The sequence below is a fragment of the Macaca nemestrina genome, chromosome 10 (assembly GCF_043159975.1).
Source record: "Macaca nemestrina isolate mMacNem1 chromosome 10, mMacNem.hap1, whole genome shotgun sequence".
Lineage (NCBI taxonomy): Eukaryota > Metazoa > Chordata > Mammalia > Primates > Cercopithecidae > Macaca > Macaca nemestrina.
The window spans coordinates 21,947,975-21,967,458 of record NC_092134.1 but is presented as its reverse complement, the minus strand read 5'-3'; the positions used below and the strand labels follow the sequence as shown (position 1 = coordinate 21,967,458).

The 19,484-nt window shown below is 50.0% G+C and overlaps 1 protein-coding gene across 14 annotated transcripts in view; it reads left to right on the top strand.

Annotated features, from left to right (window-relative positions):
* The window catches only part of LOC105493409 (cut like homeobox 2), a 318,739-nt gene that overhangs the window by 286,591 nt on the left and 12,664 nt on the right, over positions 1-19,484 (top strand). For 13 of the 14 annotated variants that reach the window (XM_071071090.1, XM_011761016.3, XM_071071093.1 and 10 more), the window contains 3 exons: positions 4,976-5,739; positions 7,353-7,512; positions 15,777-16,046. In XM_071071090.1, the coding sequence (XP_070927191.1) occupies positions 4,976-5,739; positions 7,353-7,512; positions 15,777-16,046 (1,194 nt within the window). The remainder of the gene's footprint in view (positions 1-4,975; positions 5,740-7,352; positions 7,513-15,776; positions 16,047-19,484) is intronic. The other variant, XM_071071092.1, reaches the window with a different exon arrangement.

The window sequence follows — 19,484 nt, the reverse complement described above, 5'->3', positions numbered from 1 at the left end:
GATCCGGTAAGTAAAGCAGATAATATCCCTTCAGTGGCATGTGCAGCCCTTAAAGGTAGAACTTTTAATGATAAGAAAAAATGGGGCCAGGCACGGTGGCTCACGCCTGTAATCCCAACACTTTGGAAGGCCAAGACAGATGGATCATTTGAGGTCAGGAGTTGGAGACCAGCCTGGCCCACATGGTAAAACCCTGTCTCTACTAAAAATACAAAAATCAGCCGGGCATGGTGGTAGGAACCTGTAATCCCAGCTACTCAGGAGGCTGAGGCAGGAGAATCACTTGAACCTGGGAAGCAGAGGTTGCAGTGAGCCGAGATCGTGCCATTGCACTCCAGCCTGGGTGACAGAGCAAGACTAAGTCTCAGAAAAGGAAAAAAAAAAAAAAATTTAGCCGGGCATAGTGGCACAGGCATGTAGTCTCAACAGCTTGAGAGGCTGAGGCAGGAAGATCACTTGAGCCCAGGAATTTTAGACCAGCCTGGGCAACATACCAAGACCCTGTCTCCAAAAAAGAAAGAAAGAAAAAAAAACACTCATGTTGATACTAAATGGGGACAAGCCAGACTACACTTCCACATATCGAGTACGATCATGCGATGCATGTAGTCTAGAAAACAGACTGGGCCGGGCACGGTGGCTCACGCCTGTAATCCCAGCACTTTGGGAGGCCGAGGCAGGCGGATTACGAGGTCAGGAGATCGATACCATCCTGGCTAACATGGTGAAACCCCGTCTCTACTAAAAATACAAAGAAATTAGCTGGGCATGGTGGCAGGTGCCTCTAGTCCCAGCTTCTTGGGAGGCTGAGACAGGAGAATGGCGTGAACCCGGGAGGCGACGGAGCTTGCAGTGAGTGGAGATCGCATGACTGCACTCCAGCCTGGGAGACAGCAAGACTCCGTCTAAAAAAAAAAAAAAGAAAGAAAACAGACTGGAAGGGAATACTTGAAAATATTTCATGTGGTTGCCCCTAGGAGACAGTAAGGGGGACTTTCATTTTCATCTTGACTTTTTGTCCTTTTTTTTGCATGCTCTTCTGTGCTCCCGTAGTAGGCAAGTATGAGGTTTTTTTAATCGAGGTAAAATTCTCGTAACATAAAATTAAGCCTTTTTTTTTTTTTTTTTTTTGGAGACAGAGTCTCTTGCTCTGTCGCACGGGCTGGAGTGCAGTGGTGTGATCTTGGCTCACTGCAACCTCCACCCTCCACCTCCCAGGTTCAAGCAATTCTCCTGCCTCAGCCTCTCGAGTAGCTGGGATTACAGGTGCGTGCCACCATGCCCAGCTAATTGTTGTATTTTTAGTAGAGACAGGGTTTCACCACGTTAGCCAGACTGGTCGCAAATTCCTGACCTCAAGTGATCTGCCTGCCTCAGTCTCCCAATGTGCTGGAATTATAGACGTGAACCACCGTGTCCGGCCAAAATTAACCATTTTAAAGTGTACAGTTCAGTAGTATTTAGTACAGTGTTATGCAACCATCATCTCTTTCCAGTTCACACATGTTCATCACCCCAGAAGGAAACCCTATACCCATTAAGCAGTGCTTCTCCATTCCACTGTCCCCCCAGCCCCTGGCAACCACTGATCTGCATCCTGTTTCTGTGGATTGACCTATTCTGCACATTTTGTGTAAATGGAATCATATCATGTGTGCTACCTCGCGTCTGGCCTCTTCCACTCAGCCCCATGTTTGTAAGCCTCATTCCTGTTGTAGCCCCTGTCGGTGCTTCATTCCTTTTTATGACAAAATAATGTTCCATTGCTATATTACTGTTTAATTGGAAAAGCAATGAAAATTATTTTTAATGGGTCTAAGAGGACCCACTAGGATGAAAACTACACAAAGATAATGAAGAAGGGGTTACATTGATCTGGCTTTCTACAGAGCTGGAGAGACTCCAGTGTCGGGAACGCTACTCTGAAGGCAGAGGGAAGCACCTTTTCATTTACTGGTTAATTGTCATTCCTCAGGGCACAGATCCATCTATTATCCTTGGTTCATGGCACACTCATAGGGCTGCTGCCTGCATGGCCTTCTCCCGGGTGTGTGTGTGTGTGTATGTGTGTACACATGTGCATATATATGTGTATATATGTGTGTGTATATTCATGCATTCATGCATTCATTCATTCATTCATGTAAATGACAGAATGAACCTCTGGGAACATATTGCCCAACCCAAGATTTAGAAAATTCCCAATAACTGACATCTGGCATTTTCCTCCCCCATCCCACCCCTGCCTTCCTTCCCCAGAGATGTCTTTCATCCTAAATTTTTGTCCTGTTGTTCCTTTGTGTTTGCCATTTGTAGAAAATATTTTTCACTAAATCATATATTGTTTATGTTGTTTGTTATGGAACTTGATAGAAAACACATGATGCCGGGCAGGCGTGGTGGCTCACACCTATAATCCTAGCACTTTAGGAGGCCAAGGCGGGCAGATCATTTGAGCTCAAGAGTTTGAGACCAGCCTGGCTAACACGGTGAAACCCCGTCTCTACTAAAAATCAAAAAAAAAAAAATTAGCCGGCCCTGGTGTTGAGTGCCTGTAATCCCAGCTACTCGGGAGGCTGAGGCAAGAGAACTACTTGAACCCAGGAGGCAGAAGTTGAGGTGAGCCGAGATCACGCCACTGCACTCCAGCCTGGGCGACAGAACAAGACTCAGTCAAAAAAAAAAAAGAAAACATGTGATACTGAATGCCATCTTATTGGATTTGTTTTTGTTGTTGCTGTTTGAGACAGGCTCTCCCTCTGTTGCCCAGGCTGGAGTGCAGTGGTGCAAACATGGCTCACTGCCGCCTCGACCTCCCAGGATCAAGTGATCCTCCTGCCTCAGCTGGCACCGCAGGCATACAACACCATGCCTGGCTATTTTTTTTTTTTTTTTTTTTTTTTTTTTACTTTTTTTGTAGAGTCAGGGTCTCATTTTGTTGCCTAGGCTGGTCTTGAGCTCCTGGGCTCCAGTAATCCTCCTGCCTCCACCTCCAAAAGTGCTGGGATTATAAGCATAAGCCACTGCTCCCAGCCTGGACCTGCTTTTTTCACTCAATATTATGTTACTAGGTCTTACACAAAGGGCACAGTAGCTCACACCTGTAGTCCTAGCTCCTCGGGAGGCTGAGGGAGGAGAACCACTTAAACCCAAGAGTTTGAGACCACAGAGAGCTATGATCGCACCTGAGATTGAGCCACTGCACTCCAGCCTGGGCAACACAGCAAGACCGCATCTTTTTTTTTTTTTTTTTTTTCTCTTTTTTTGAGACGGAGTCTCGCTGTCTCCCAGGCTGGAGTGCAGTGGCGCGATGTCCACTCACTGCAAGCTCCATCGCCTCCCGGGTTCATGCCATTCTCCTGCCTCAGCCTCCCGAGAAGCTGGGACTAGAGGCGCCCGCCACCACGCCCGGCTAATTTTTTTGTATTTTTAGTAGAGATGGGGTTTCACCGTGTTCGCCAGGATGGTCTTGATCTCCTGACCTCGTTATCTGCCTGCCTCGGCCTCCCAAAGTGCTGGGATTACAGGCATGAACCACCGCGCCCGATGACTGCATCTCTTTAAAAAAAAAAAAAAAAAGATTCATGTGTGATTTTGCATGAGGACTTTTTCACTGCTGTACAGTGTTCCATTGTGTGATCATCCCACTATTTTTTTTTTTCTAGAGATGGATGTCTCACTCTATCACCTGGGTCAGAGTGCAGTGATGCAATCTTGGTTCACTGCAGCCTCGACTTCCCAGGCTCAAGCAATCCTCCCATCTCAGACCCTGAGGTACAGGTGTGAGCCACCACGCCCAGCTAATTTTTGTATTTTTTGCAGAGACTGCGTTTTGCCATGTTGCCCAGGCTGGTCTCGAACTCCTAAACTCGGACAATTTGACTGCCTCAGCCTCCCAAAGTGCTGGGATTACCAGTGTGAGCCACTGTGCCTGGCCCATCCTACTATTTTTGATCCATTCTCTGCATGGGCATTTGGATTCGTTGCTATTGGAACAAGTGAAGGGCTGGGCACAGTGGCTCACGCCTGTAATCCCTGCACTTTGGGAGGCTGAGGAGGGCAGATCGCTTGAGTCCAGGAGTTTGAGACCAGCCTGGGCAATATAGCAAACCCCCGTCTCTACAAAAAATACAAAAATTAGCTGAGCATGGTGGCACATGTCTGCAGTCCCAGCACTTTGGGAGGCCCAGGCAGGAGAATCACTTGAAGCTAGGAGTTTGAAACCAGCCTGGGCAACATGGCAAGACCCCATCTCTATGAAAGGAAGGAAGAAAGGGAAGGGAAACGGGGAAGGAAGGAAATATTTTTAAAGAATTTTTTAAAAAACAGAACAAGTGAGCAAGCCCCTTTTCTGTGCCTTCGTGTTTTCTTTGTCTTTAAACATTTGCATGGTTGGATCGTGGCCTATGTAAAAGTCAGGTCAGGCTGGGCACAGTAGCTCATGCCTGTAATCCCAGCACTTTGGGAGGCTGAGGGGTAGATCACTTGAGCTCAGGAGTTCGAGACCAGCCTGACCAACATGGCAAAACCTCGTCCCTACTAAAGCTAAATGGCTGGGCGTGGTGGTGCGCGCTTGTAATCCCAGCTACTGGGGAGGCTGAGGTAGGAGAATTGCTGGAACCAGGGAGGCAAAGGTTGCAGTGAGCTGAGATCGTGCCATTGCACTCCATCCTCATCCTGGGTGACAGAGTGAGACTTCATCTCAAAACAAAACAGAAGTCAGGTGTGTTCTTACATTGCATTATCCCCATGAGTATGTTCTCTGCATATGCCAAAACCTCACTGCCAACCGAATTTTTGGTGGCTGCCTAATATTCTGCCACAGGGAGGGATCATGATTTACTTAGCCAATCCCCAGTTGCTGGACACAGAGGTTGCCTGGACACCCTGCTGGCATCAACAGGGATGCTATGAACATCCCCTGCACGCCGTGCCCTGACCCTGGGCCTCGGGCCGTCCTGTCCCCTCCCTGCAGGCGAGCCCAAGACCTCAGCGGCCCCACTGAGCATTGCCAATGGCGCGGGCCCTGCCAGCACCTCGGAGGACGCCATCAAGAGCATCCTGGAGCAGGCACGCCGTGAGATGCAGGCGCAGCAACAGGCCTTGCTGGAAATGGAGGCGGCACCCAGGGGCCGCTCGGTGCCCCCCTCGCCTCCGGAGCGGCCGTCATTGGCCACCGCGAGCCAGAACGGGGCCCCGGCCTTGGTGAAGCAGGAGGAGGGCGGTGGGGGCCCCGTGCAGGCGCCACTCCCGGTCCTGTCCCCCGCCGCCTTCGTGCAGAGCATCATCCGCAAGGTCAAGTCCGAGATTGGCGACGCCGGCTACTTCGACCACCACTGGGCCTCCGACCGCGGCCTGCTCAGCCGCCCCTACGCCTCCGTGTCGCCCTCACTGTCCTCCTCCTCCTCCTCCGGCTATTCTGGCCAGCCCAATGGCCGCGCCTGGCCCCGCGGGGATGAGGCCCCGGTACCCCCCGAGGACGAGGCTGTGGCAGGGGCGGAGGACGAGCCCCCCAGGGCGGGCGAGCTCAAGGCTGAGGGTGCGACGGCCGAGGCGGGCGCGCGGCTGCCCTACTACCCGGCCTACGTGCCGCGCACCCTGAAGCCCACCGTGCCGCCGCTGACTCCCGAGCAGTACGAGCTGTACATGTACCGTGAGGTGGACACGCTGGAGCTCACCCGCCAGGTCAAGGAGAAGCTGGCCAAGAACGGCATCTGCCAGAGGATCTTCGGGGAGAAGGTGAGTGCAGGGCGGGCGCACAGCGTCTGGGCTCTGGGAGATGTCTGAGAAGCAGGATGCCCACCCAAGCAGGCCGACGGGACCCCAGGGCCCCAGGCCCTCCATTTCTGAGTCCTGTCCCTGGGCCCCGCAGGAAGGAGGGTCACCGTTCTGCTCCATGGTTGCTAAAACCGGGTAATGCTTCCATCCTGGCTAGTAAACAGCCACTTAATTCCCTTCCTCCAGGCCCCTCCAGATCGCCTGAGGTCCAGCCACTAAAGGGTTATGTGGCAGGATTTGGTGGCTCACCAAGTCGCACTCTGAGAGTCGCACTTTGGGAGATGGAGGTGGGAAGATCTCTTGAGCCCAGAAGTTTGAGACCAGCCTGGCCAACGTGGTGAAACCCCGTCTCTACTAAAAAATGCAAAAATTAAGCCGGGGGCGGTGGCTCACACCTGTAATCCCAGCACTTTGGGAGGCTGAGGTGGGCAGATCAAGAGATCAAGACCATCCTGGCCAACGTGGAGAAACCCCGTAGCTACTAAAAATACAAACATTAGCTGGGCGTGGTGGCTTGCGCCTGTATAGTCCTGGCTACTTGGGAGGCTGAGGCAGGAGCATCACTTGAATCCAGGAGGCAGGGGTTGCAGCGAGCCAAGATCTCGCTACTGCACTCCAGCCTGGGTGACAGAATGATGCTCCATCTCAAAAAAAAAAAAAAAAAAAGGGCGGGGGGCGTTCGGGACCAGCCTGAGCAATGTAGCAAGACCCCCATCTCTACAAAATAAATTTTAAAAAAAATTAGCCGAGTGTGGTGGTGCACAGCTGTTCAGGAGGCTGAAGTGGGAGAATTGCTTGAACCCAGGTGGTCGAGCCTACAGTGAGCCATGATCACACCAGTGCACTCCAGCCTGGGCAACAGAGCAAGACCTCATCCCCCCCGCAAAAATAAATAAAATTTTAAAAATAAAGGGTTAAGTAAGGCTCACCCCAGCCAGGGGACCTCAGTGCGTCCTGATTGGTTGGTGCCCCTGCAATGCCAGTTTTAAGTGTCACCTCTTAAATAGGGAATAGGCAAAGGGCCAGGCAAGCTCGGAGGAGGGAGAAATGACTTAAGTGGGCGGTCAGGGAAGGCTTCCTGGAGGAGGGGGTACTGAAGGATTTTTACATATAGGGACATCAGGGAGGGTACCGGAGGGGAAGGGCACAGCAGAGGCACATGGCAGGCACCTATGAGGAACAAATGAAGGCTGCCTGGACTCTGACAGAGGGGAAGGGAGGGGAGGCTGGGCGTGGTGGCTCGCCTATAATCCCAACACTGTGGGAGGTGGAGTTGGGTGGGTCCCTTGAGGTCAGGAGTTCGAAACCAGCCTGGCCAACATGGCAAAACCCCATCTCTACTAAAAATACAAAAATCGGCCAGGCATGCACCAGCCTGGTATAAGTCCCAGCTACTTAGGAGGCGGAGGCAGGAGAATCACTTGAACCTGGGAGGCGAAGTTTGCAGTGAGCTGAGATCTTGTGAGACTCTGTCTCAAAAAAAAAAAAAAAAAAAAAAAGTGGGGGAGGGGAGGGAGGGCCAGGCCCATGTCCCAGGGGCCTGCTGACCTACCCCCCTGCCCCACCCCTCACAGGTGCTGGGCCTGTCACAGGGCAGTGTGAGCGACATGCTGTCCCGGCCGAAGCCATGGAGCAAGCTGACGCAGAAGGGGCGGGAGCCCTTCATCCGCATGCAGCTGTGGCTCTCCGACCAGCTCGGCCAGGCGGTGGGCCAGCAGCCTGGTGCCTCCCAGGGTGAGTGTGGGCAGGAGCATCTCAGGGGGTGCTGGTGAAACCCCGTCTCTACTAAAAATACCATAAATTAGCTGGGGATGGTGGCGCGTGCCTGAAATCCCAGCTGCTTAGGAGACTGAAGCAGGAGAATCTCATGACCCTGGAGGTGGAGGTTGTAATGAGCCGAGATCCTCGCCATTGCACTCCAGCCCAGGCAACAGTGTGAGACTCCGTCTCAAAAAAAAAAAAAAAAATGAAATGTATAACGAGGCAGCCCCCCAGCTGGGGAGGGAGGTTGCACTGGGCAGGGAGGAGGCCAGGAAGAGGCAGGAGTGGTGACTTTGTCTGCTCTGCTCCTTTCCTATTCTTTTTTTGTTTTTTGAAACAGAGTCTTGCTTTGTTGCCCAGGCTGGAGTGCAATGACATGATCTCAGCTCACTGCAACCTCTGCCTCCTGGGTTCAAGTGATTCTCCTGCCTCAGCCTCCTGAATAGCTGGGATTACAGGCATGCGCCACCATGCCCCGCTAATTTTGTATTGTTAGTAGAAACGGGGTTTCTCCATGTTGGTCAGGCTGGTCTCGAACTCCTGACCTCACGTGATCCGCCTGCCTCAGCCTCCCAAAGTGCTGGGATTACAGGCGTGAGCCACCGCACCTGGCCCTTTCCTATTTCTTTAAAACAAGAAAAGAGATCGGAAGTGACGGGAGTGAAGTGTCAGTATCGATTACAGTGATGGGTGGAAGGGAGGAGAGGACTTATGTATTGTTTTCTGTATATTTCTATATGTTTTTAATAGTTTATAAATACAATGTTTGATTTTAAAACTCCTCTCCATAATGCTGTAATGAGGATTAAAAGCAGCCATGCTGGCCAGGTGCGGTGCCTCATGCCTGTAATCCCAGCACTTTGGGAGGCTGAGGCAGGCGGATCACAAGGTCAGGAGATTGAGACCATCCTGGCTAACTCGGTGAAACCCCGTCTCTACTAAAAATACAAAAAATAAAAATAAAAAAATTATCCGGGCTTGGTGGTGGGGCCTGTAGTCCCAGCTACTGGGGAAGCTGAGGCAGGAGAATGGTGTGAATCCAGGAGGCGGAGCTTGCAGTGAGCTGAGATCGCACCACCGCACTCCAGCCCGGGCAACAGAGGGAGACTCCATCTCAAAAAAAAAAAGCAGTCATGCTAATAACCAGTGGTCAAAGTGCTTTGTCCTGTAATCCTCATGTCAGTCTCCCCCAAAGGGACTGTTTATCATTCCCATTTCACAGATAAGGAAATCCAGAGGCACGGTGGTGCAGTGACTTGCCCAAGGCCACCATCCAGTGAGTGACAGAGCTAGGATGAGCACCCCGGGCTGTGGGCCATCAGGCTCCCTGCCCCCTAGGGTCCCCAAATGCGCCTACCAAGAGCCTACCTCACAAAAGACTTCCATCCTTTTTTTGTTTTATAGTGTTGTTGTGGGGGAGGGGTTGGTCTTTGTTTATTATGTGCTGGCAGGGGAGGGGTTGGTTTTGTTTTATAGTGTTATAGAGGGGGAGGGGTTGGTTTTGGTTTTACAGTGTTGTGGTGGGGGAGGGGTTGGTTTTTATTTTATAGTGTCGTGGGGGGTTGGTTTTGTTGTATAGTGTTGTGGTGGGAGGGGTTGGTTTTGTTTTATAGTGTGGTGGGGGAGGGGTTGGTTTTGTTGTATAGTGTTGTGGTGGGGGAGGGGTTGGTTTTTTGTTGTATAGTGTTGTGGTGGGGGAGGGGTTGGTTTTGTTTTATAATGTGGGGGAGGGGTTGGTTTTTTTGTTGCATAGTGTTGTGGTGGGGGAGGGGTTGGTTTTGTTTTGTAATGTTGTGGTGGGGGAGGGGGTTGGTTTTTTTGTTGTATAGTGTGGTGGGGGAGGGGTTGGTTTTGTTTTGTAATGTTGTGGTTAGGGGAGGGGGTTGGTTTTTTGTTGTATAGTGTTGTGGTGGGAGGGGTTGGTTTTGTTTTATAATGTGGTGGTGGGGGAGGGGTTGGTTTTGTTTTATAATGTGGTGGGGGAAGGGTTGGTTTTGTTTTATAATGTGGTGGTGGGGGAGGGGTTGGTTTTGTTTTATAATGTGGTGGGGGAGGGGTTGGTTTTGTTTTATAATGTGGTGGAGGAGGGGTTGGTTTTGTTTTATAATGTGGTGGGGGAGGGGTTGGTTTTGTTTTATAATGTGGTGGAGGAGGGGTTGGTTTTGTTTTATAATGTGGTGGGGGAGGGGTTGGTTTTGTTTTATAATGTGGTGGGGGAGGGGTTGGTTTTTTGTTGCATAGTGTTGTGGTGGGAGGGGTTGGTTTTGTTTTATAGTGTGGTAGCGGAGGGGTTGGTTTTTGTTTTATAGTGTTGTGGTTGGGGGAAGGGTGTTTTTTGTTTTATAGTGTTATGGGGGAGGGGTTGGTTTGGTTTTGCTGTGTTGTGGTGGGGGAGGGTTGGTTTTGTTGTATAGTGTTGTGGTGGGGGAGGGGTTTTGTTTTATAGTGTGGTAGGGGAGGGGTTGGTTTTTGTTTTATAGTGTTGTGGTTGGGGGAGGGGTGTTTTTTGTTTTATAGTGTTATGGGGGAGGGGTTGGTTTGGTTTTGCTGTGTTGTAGTGGGGGAGGGGTTGGTTTTGTTGTATAGTGTTGTGGTGGGGGAGGGGTTTGTTTTATAGTGTGGTAGGGGAGGGGTTGGTTTTTGTTTTCTAGTGTTGTGGTAGGGGAGGGGTTTGTTTTATTTTGTAATGTTGTGGTGGGGGAGGGGGTTGGTTTTTTGTTGTGTAGTATTGTGGTGGGGGGTGTTTTTTGTTTTACAGTGTTGTGGTGGGGGAGGGGTTGATTTTTTGTTTTATTGTGTTGTGGTGGGGGAGGGGTTGGTTTTTGGTTTTTTTGAGAAAGAGTCTAACTCTGTCACCCAAGCTGGAGTGGTGAGCCACTGTGCCTGGTCTGTGGTGTTATGTTTTAACTAACTTTTTTATTGTGGTAAAATTCACATAACAGATGGGCACCGTGGCTCACACCTGTATTCCCAGCACTTTGGGAGGCCGAGGCGGGCGGATCATTTGAGCCCAGGAATTTGAGACCAGCCTGGCCAACATGGAGAAACCCCGTCTCTACTAAAAATACAAAAATTAGCCGGGCGTGGTGGCAGGCACCTGTAATCCCAGCTATTTGGGAGGCTAAGGCGAGAGGATCACTTGAACCCAGGAAGTGGAGGTTACAGTGAGCCGGGATGGCACCACTGCACTCCAGCCTGGGTGACAGAGTGAGACTCTGTCTCAAACAAACAAACAAAAACAACACATAACATAAAATGTACCTTTTAAACCATTTTTGAAGTGTACAAGGTGTGTGACCATCACCTGTATCTAATTCCAGAATATTCCCACCACCCCAAAAAGGAACCCCATACCCATCCAGCAGTCATTGCCCATCCTCCTTCCCCCCAGCTCCTGGAACTCCACTTTCTTTCTGTCTGGATTTGCCTAGTCTGAATGTTTCATGTAGATGGAATCCTGTACTACTTGACCTTCTGTAGATGGCTTCTTTCAGTTAACATGTTTTCAAGCTCATACAAGCTGTAGCATGCAACAGAATTTCCTTCCTTTTTTGTGACTAAATGATATTCCATTGTATGGCTAGACCCCATTTTGGCATTTTGAATAATGCTGCTATGAAAATTTGTGTACATATTTGTGTATGAACCTCCATTTTCAGTTCTTTGGTCATATATCTAGTACAGTTGGCTAGATCATATGGTAACTCTGTGTTTAACTTACTGAGGAAGTTCAAAGAGTTTCTATTTCTCCAGGTCCTTACCAACATGGGTTATGTCCCATTTGTTGGCACTAGCCATCCTGGTGGGTGTGTAAGTGGTATCTCACTGTAGTTTTTATTTGCATTTCCCCAGTGTCTGATTGTTTTGGTTTTGAATTTTATTGTCATGGAAGGATTTGACTACAGGTAGGATAGAGGTAAACAGAGAAGATGGAGAATGGTGTTCCTTGTGGAAGGAACAGCACGGGCAGCGGCTAGGAGGTGGGACTATGCACAGCCTGGGAAGGGATGTGAGTAGAGGTGGCGGTGGGGGGGTCCCCTGCTCTCCCAGAATAGGAAGCCAAGGCTAGGCGCAGTGCCTCGCGCCTGTGTTCCCAGGACTTTGGGAGGCTAAGGCAGGCAGATCATTTGAGGTCAGTTCAAGACCAGCCTGACCAACATGGCAAAACCTCTTCTCTACAAAATACAAAATTACAAAAATACAAAAATTAGCGGGGCGTGGTGGCGGGTACCTGTAGTCCCAGCTACTCAGGAGGCTGAGGTATGAGGATTGCTTGAGCCTAGGAGGTCAAGGCTGCAGTGAACTGGAGTGAGTGCATTCCAGTCTGGACAACAGAGCGAGACCCTGTCTCAAAAGCAATAATAATAATAATCAGGGAATCAGGCCTAGAAGTGGCTACTGTAACTGCTGGCCCTAGGGAGAGGGTGGTGATGGCAGATCCACCCTCACAGCCTCTGCTTGTTCATAACCCAATGGGCCTGGAAGCAAAAGGGTGTATCCATTGCCCACAAAGTCCCACAGAGTCTGGCTGTGGGGCTGGGTGTCAGGACCTGTCCCAGCCCCTCATGTGTACGCCCTGGCTGCTGAGGCGGGCAGGGAGCAGCGCTGGAACCCTGACCATACCCGTTACTGAGGTTGAGCCAGATGCCATGGGAGGGTTATAAAGCATGCCCTTATCCCCATGCCCACTGCCAGGCGCAGTCCCAGGTGTAATCAGCACTACCCACCATGGCAGCATCAGTATTCCAGAGGCTTGGCAAATTCATCCACCCGAGATCACAAGCCCCAGATATCTTTCACATCGTTTTTCCAATATATATTCACACAAAATGTCTTTTGAAAAATGAAAAATGGGCCAGGCATGGTAGTTCAAGCCTGTAATCCCAGTACTTTGGGGGGCTGAGGTGGGTGGATCACTTGAGGTCAGGAATTCAAGACCAGCCTGGCCAATATGGCGAAACCCCATCTCTACTAAAAATACGAAAGTTAGCCAGGCGTGGTGGCACACGCTTATAATCCCAGCTATGGGGGAGTCTGAGGCAGGAGAATCACTTGAACTCAGGAGGCTAGGTTGCAGTGAGCCAAGATCATGCCACTACACTCCAGCCTGGGTTGACAGAGTGAGTGAGACTCCATCTCAAAAAAAAAAGAAGAAAAGAAAAAAAATGAAAAATGTAGTTTAAAAATCTGTCTGCTTTTTTTTTTTTTTGAAACAGAGTCTTGCTCTGTTGTCCGGGCTGGAGTGCAGTGGTGTGATCTCAGCTCACTGCATGCTCTATCTGCCAGGTTCAAGTGATTCTCCTGCCTCAGCCTCCCGAGTAGCTGGGATTACAGGCATGCGCCACCATGCCCAGCTAATTTTTGTATTTTTTAGTAGAGATGGGGTTTCACCATTTAGCCAGGCTGGTCTCCAACTCCTGACCTTAGGTGATCCACCCACTTTGGCCTCCCAAAGTGCTGGGATTACGGGCATGAACCACTGCACCCATCCCCAGTCTAGCTTTTTAAATGTGACATTGCACTATGGACATCTTTTCATTACATTTTCTTTCATTGCCTCGGAAGAGCCCACTGCAGGGATTTCCCGTATGTTATTCAGCCAGTCTCCTGTGGTTGATCTTGTAGATCATTGCTGACTTCTTTAGTTGTTGCCGTTTATTTAACTTTTCGTTTTGAGGTAACTTCTAATTTACAGAGGAATTGAAACAGAAGAACAGCAAACTTCCTGTACTGTACCCCGTTTGAACAGTTATTAATTTTGCCACAATCATGCTCTTTCTCTGCCATTTGAGGAATTCGTTGACATCTTGTCCCTTTAGCCCTAAATACTTCAGCAAGTGCTTTCCAAAAACAAGAAATTTTACAGTGGTAAAATACTGGCATGTATCCTACCATCTATATTCAGGTTTCTTCAGTTGTCCCAGTAATATCCTTTATATGTTATATAAATTTTTAGATACAACATATAAATCTTGGCCAGGCGCTGTGGCTCATGCCTGCAATCCCAGCACTTTGGGAGGCCGAGGCAGGTAGATCACTGAGGTCAGGAGTTTGAGACCAGCCTGGCCAACATGGTGGAACCCCATCTCTACTAAAAATACAAAAATTAGCCAAGTGTGGTGGCGTGCGCCTATAATTCCAGCAACTGGGGAGGCTGAGGCACAAGAATCTCTTGAACCCGGGAGGTGGAGGTTGCAGTGAGCCGAGAACACTCCACTGCACTCCAGCCTGGGTGACAGAGTGAGACTCTTGTCTCAAAAAAAGAAAAATTAGGCCGGGCGCGGTGGCTCAAGCCTGTAATCCCAGCACTTTGGGAGGCCGAGACGGGCGAATCACGAGGTCAGGAGATCGAGACCATCCTGACTAACATGGTGAAACCCCATCTCTACTAAAAAATACAAAAAAAAAAAAAGAAAGAAAAATTAGCCGGGCATGGTGATGCACACTTGTGGTTCCAGCTACTCGGGAGGCTAAGCGGGGAGGATCACTTGAGCCCAGGAAGTCGAGGTTGCAGTGAGTTATCATCGAGCCACTGCATTCCATCCAGGGCAACACAGCAAGACCCTGTCTCAAAATGAATTAATTAAATAAAATATGTAAATTTCTTTTCCCTGTCCAGGATGAGATTCGAGATCACTTGTGTTTAGTTTTCATGTTTTGATTTGGACAGTTCTGCCTTTCTTTGTTTTCTAGTGTTGCCCTTTCTGAAGAGTAGAGGCTGTTACTTCCTGGACAGTCTGAGTTTGGTTGCCTGATGTTCCCTCGAAATCAGATTCGAGCTGTGTACTTGGGGCTGGGAATATCACAGAAGTGATGCCGTGTCCTTTTCAGGCCATCCTCTCAGGAGGCCCACGTTGCCAACTCATCCTGTGATTGATGATATTAACTTGGATCATTGGTTAAGATGGTGCCCACCAGCACCTGTAATCCCAGCTACTCAGGAGGCTGAGGCAGGAGAATCACTTGAACCCAGGAAGCAGAGGTTGCAGTGAGCTGAGATCGCACCACTGCACTCCAGCCTGGGTGACAGAGAGAGAGTCCAACCAGGTCTCTCTGCTGTGAAGTGGCTACTTTTCCCTTTGTAATTACTAAGCATCAACCCGGCGCAGTGGCTCATGCCTATAATCCCAGCACTTTGGGAGGCCGAGGCAGGTGGATCGTGAGGTCAGGAGATCCAGACCATCTTGGCTAACATGGTGAAACCCTGACTGTACTAAAAATACAAAAAATTAGCAGGGCGTAGTGGCACATGCCTGTAGTCCCGGCTACTTGGGAGGCTGAGGCAGGAGAATCACTTGAACCCGGGAGGTAGAGGTTGCAGTGAGCCGAGATCACACCACTGCACTCCAGTCTGGGCAACAGAGCGAGACTCCGTCTAAAAAAAAAAAAAAATGGCCGGGCGTGGTGGCTCAAGCCTGTAATCACAGCACTTTGGGAGGCCAAGACGGGCAGATCACAAGGTCAGGAGATCGAGACCATCCTGGCTAACATGGTGAAACCCCGTCTCTACTAAAAATACAAAAAAAAACTAGCCGGGCGAGGTGGCGGGCGCCTGTAGTCCCAGCTACTCGGGAGGCTGAGGCAGGAGAATGGCGTAAACTCCGGAGGCAGAGCTTGCAGTGAGCTGAGATCTGGCCACTGCACTCCAGCCTGGGCGACAGAGCGAGACTCCGTCTAAAAAAAAAAAAAATGGCCGGGCGCAGTGGCTCAAGCCTGTAATCCCAGCACTTTGGGAGGCCAAGACGGGCAGATCACAAGGTCAGGAGATCGAGACCATCCTGGCTAACATGGTGAAACCCCGTCTCTACTAAAAATACAAAAAAAAAACTAGCCGGGCAAGGTGGCGGGCGCCTGTAGTCCCAGCTACTTGGGAGGCTGAGGCAGGAGAATGGCGTGAACCCGGGAGGTGGAGCTTGCAGTGAGCTGAGATCTGGCCACTGCACTCCAGCCTGGGCGACAGAGCGAGACTCCGTCTCAAAAAAAAAAAAAAAAAAAAAATCACTAAGCATCATGTGGGGAGATACTTGGAGACTTTGTAAATATACCAGTCTAGTCCTCATCAAACTTTCATCCACTAGTTTTAGCATCCAGGGTGGTCCCTACCTGAGTGATTATTACTACAGTGGTTGCAAAATGGGTGGTTGGCAACTCTTGGCTGTAAGAAGCAAGCTTCCCGAAACTGGATGTTGTCTGTGCCAGATTATAGTAACCGCCTTCTCTTTCTCTGTGGCCCACAGCCAGTCCCACAGAACCAAGGTCCTCACCATCCCCACCCCCCAGCCCCACAGAGCCTGAGAAGAGCTCCCAGGAGCCGTTGAGCCTGTCCCTGGAGAGCAGCAAGGAGAACCAGCAGCCAGAGGGCCGCTCCAGCTCCTCGCTGAGCGGGAAGATGTACTCGGGCGGCCAGGCCCCAGGGGGCATCCAGGAGATCGTTGCCATGTCCCCCGAGCTGGACACGTACTCCATCACCAAGAGGGTGAAGGAGGTCCTCACAGACAACAATCTAGGTACGGAGCAGGTGGGAATCAGAGAGGCCGCCTCCCACCTGGGTTGGCTCCTACTTGCCTTGAAAAGGTGTCTGGAGCTGTGACCCAGTGGCTCATACCTGTAATTCCAGTGCTTTGGGAGGCCAGGGAGGGAGGATCGATTGAGGCCAGGAGTTTGAGGCCAACCTGGGCAACATAGCAAGATCCCATATCTTTAAAAAGCTTTAAAAAATTAGGTGAAAACTCCATGCATACCAACTTCACACGTGTTAGTACATGCCTGTAGTCCTAGCAACTCAGGAGCCTGAGGCAGGAGAATTGCATGAGCCCAAGAATTCAAGGCTGCAGTGAGCTATGATCATGCCACTGCATGCCAGCCTGAGCAACAGAGCAAGACTTTGTCTCTAAAAAAAAATAAATTAATGACTGGGCATGGTGGCTCACACCTGTAATCCCAGCATTTTGGGAGGCCCAGGCAGGTGGATCACCTGAGGTCAGGAGTTCGAGACCAGCCTGGCTAACATGGTGAAACCCCATCTCTACTAAAAATACAAAAAAATTAACTGGACGTGGTGGCGCATGCCTTTAGTCCCAGCTACTTGGGAGGCTGAGGCAGGAGAATCGCTTGAATCTGGGAGGCAGAGGTTGCAGTGAGCCGAGATCACACCACTGCACTCCAGCCAGGGCGACAGTGTGAGACCCCATCTCAAAAAAAAAAAATCAATCAATAAAATAAAAAATAGGCCGGGCACGGTGCCTCACACCTGTAATCCCAGCACTTTGGGAGGCCAAGGCGGGTGGATCCCCTGAAGTCAGGAGTTCCAGATCAGCCTGACCAACATTGTGAAACCCCATCTCTACTAAAAATACAAAAATTAGCCAAGCATGGTGGCAGGCACCTGTAGTCCCAGTTAGTAGGGAGGCTGAGGCAGGAGAATCATTTGAACCTAGGAGGCGGAGGTTGTTGTGAACTGAGATTGCACCACTGCACTGCACTCCAGCCTGGGCAACAGAGTGAGACTCCATCTCCAAAAAAATAAAAAAGCTTCCTAAAATTAGCTGCAAACTTCATGCATACAAACTTCACACTTTGTAGTGAATGCCTGTAGTCCTCAGGAAGCTGAGGCAGGAGGACCGCACGAGCTTAGGAATTCAAGGCTGCAGTGAACTATGATCCTGCCATTGCTCTCCAGCCTGGGCGACAGAGAAAGACCTTGTCTCTAAAAACATTAAATTAAAAAAAAAAAAAAAAAAAAAAGATAAAAGTGCCCATGGTGAGATCCCAGGGCACTGGAGTCAGCCCCAGGGCATCTAGGACCCTGTGTGAGGCATCTGGCTCTGACCTGGGTCTGGGATGGGACAAAGGGAGGTGAATGCAGTCTGAGAGTACCTGGAATTATCAGTCCACGGCTTTAAAAACTTCCTTCCAGGAAGATGTAGAGAACCCCAATCACTGCAGAACTCCAGCTCAGTCCTCAGCCAGTGCTAAGGTCCTTGCCAGCCACAGTGGAGAAATCTCTTCTAGGGCTCTTTCCCTTTTTGGGACACAAATTCCTCTGAGTCTTAAATGCAGGTGATGCCCCCCTCCCAGAGGGATGTACACAAACCCCAACATTTTCACTACAATTTCTATTATAAAAATAAGACATATTCGGCCGGGCGCGGTGGCTCAAGCCTGTAATCCCAGCACTTTGGGAGGCCGAGACGGGCGGATCACGAGGTCAGGAGATCGAGACCATCCTGGCTAACACAGTGAAACCCCGTGTCTACTAAAAAGTACAAAAAAAAAAAACTAGCCGGGCGAGGAGGCGAGCTCCTGTAGTCCCAGCTACTCGGGAGGCTGAGGCAGGAGAATGGCGTAAACCCGGGAGGCGGAGCTTGCAGTGAGCTGAGATCCAGCCACTGCACTCCAGCCTGGGCGACAGAGCGAGACTCCGTCTCAAAAAAAAAAAAAAAAAAAAAGACATATTCATAGTTTTAAAATATACCGAACAGTACAGGAAAAAAACAAGTTACTAAAAAAGTAAATAAGTCCCTCCACACTGGCCTCTCAGTCACACTCCTCTGTGTGTGTGTGTGTGTGTGTGTGTGTGTGTGTGTGTGTGTGTGTGTGTATTTTTTTAAGATGGAGTCTTCTGTCACCCAAGCCCCAGGCTGGAGTTCAGTGGTGCGATCTCAGCTCACTGCAACCTCCACCTCCCAGGTTCAAGCGATTCTCCTGCCTCAGCCACCCTAGTAGCTGGGATTACAGGCATAAGCCACCACTCCTGGCTAATTTTTGTGTTTTTAGTAGAATAGAGACGGGGTTTCACCATGCCGGCCAGACTGGTCATGAACTCTTGACCTCAAGTAATCCTGCCACCTCATCCTCCCAAAGTGCAGGGGTTACAGGTGTAAGCCACCGTGCCCAGCCTACACTTCAGTTTTTTAATGTCTCCTTGACACTTTCTGAACACATACAAGAACATATATATACTTAATTTCCTCTCCTTTTTTTCTATATAGATGAAATGACACACATAGTGCGTTGCAACTTGTTTTGAAAAATGAACACTAGGCTGGGTGTGGTGGCTCACACCTGTAATCCCAGGACTTTGGGAGGCTGAGGCGGGAGGATTTTTGGAGGTCATGAGTTCCAGACCAGCCTGGGCAACATGGCGAAACCCCGTCTCTACAAAAAATACAAAAATTAGCTGGGCGTGGTGGTGCGTGCCTATAGTCCCAGCCACTCGGGAGGATAAGGCAGAAGGATGGCTTGAGCCCAGAAGACAGAGGTTGCAGGGAGCCAAGATCACACCACTGCAGTCCAGCCTGGGTGACAGAGCCAAATCTTGTCCCAAAAAAAAATGAAAAATAAAAATACAAAAATTAGCCAGGTGTGGTGGCTCAAGCCCATGATCTCAGCTACTTGGGAGGCTGAGGTGGGAGGATCACTTGAACCTGGGAAGCAGAGGTTATAGTGAGCTGAGATCACACCACTGCACTCCAGCCTGGGTGATAGAGTGAGACCCTGCCTCAAAAAAAAAAAAAAAAAAAAGAGAAAAGAAAAATGAACAGCATTTTGTGGACACCTTCCCATGTTAGAATAATTCTGTAGGCCGGGTGCGGTGGCTCAAGCCTGTAATCCCAGCACTTTGGGAGGCCGAGACGGGCGGATCACGAGGTCAGGAGATCGAGACCATCCTGGCTAACACGGTGAAACCCTGTCTCTACTAAAAAAAATACAAAAAACTAGCCGGGCGAGGTGGCGGGCGCCTGTAGTCCCAGCTACTCTGGAGGCTGAGGCAGGAGAATGGCGTAAACCCGGGAGGCGGAGCTTGCAGTGAGCTGAGATCCGGCCACTGCACTCCAGCCTGGGCGACAGAGCCAGACTCCATCTCAAAAAAAAAAAAAAAGAATAATTCTGTCACCTGCATTCTTTTTCACCGTTGGAAAGTGTTTCAGGCCATGGATGCGCCA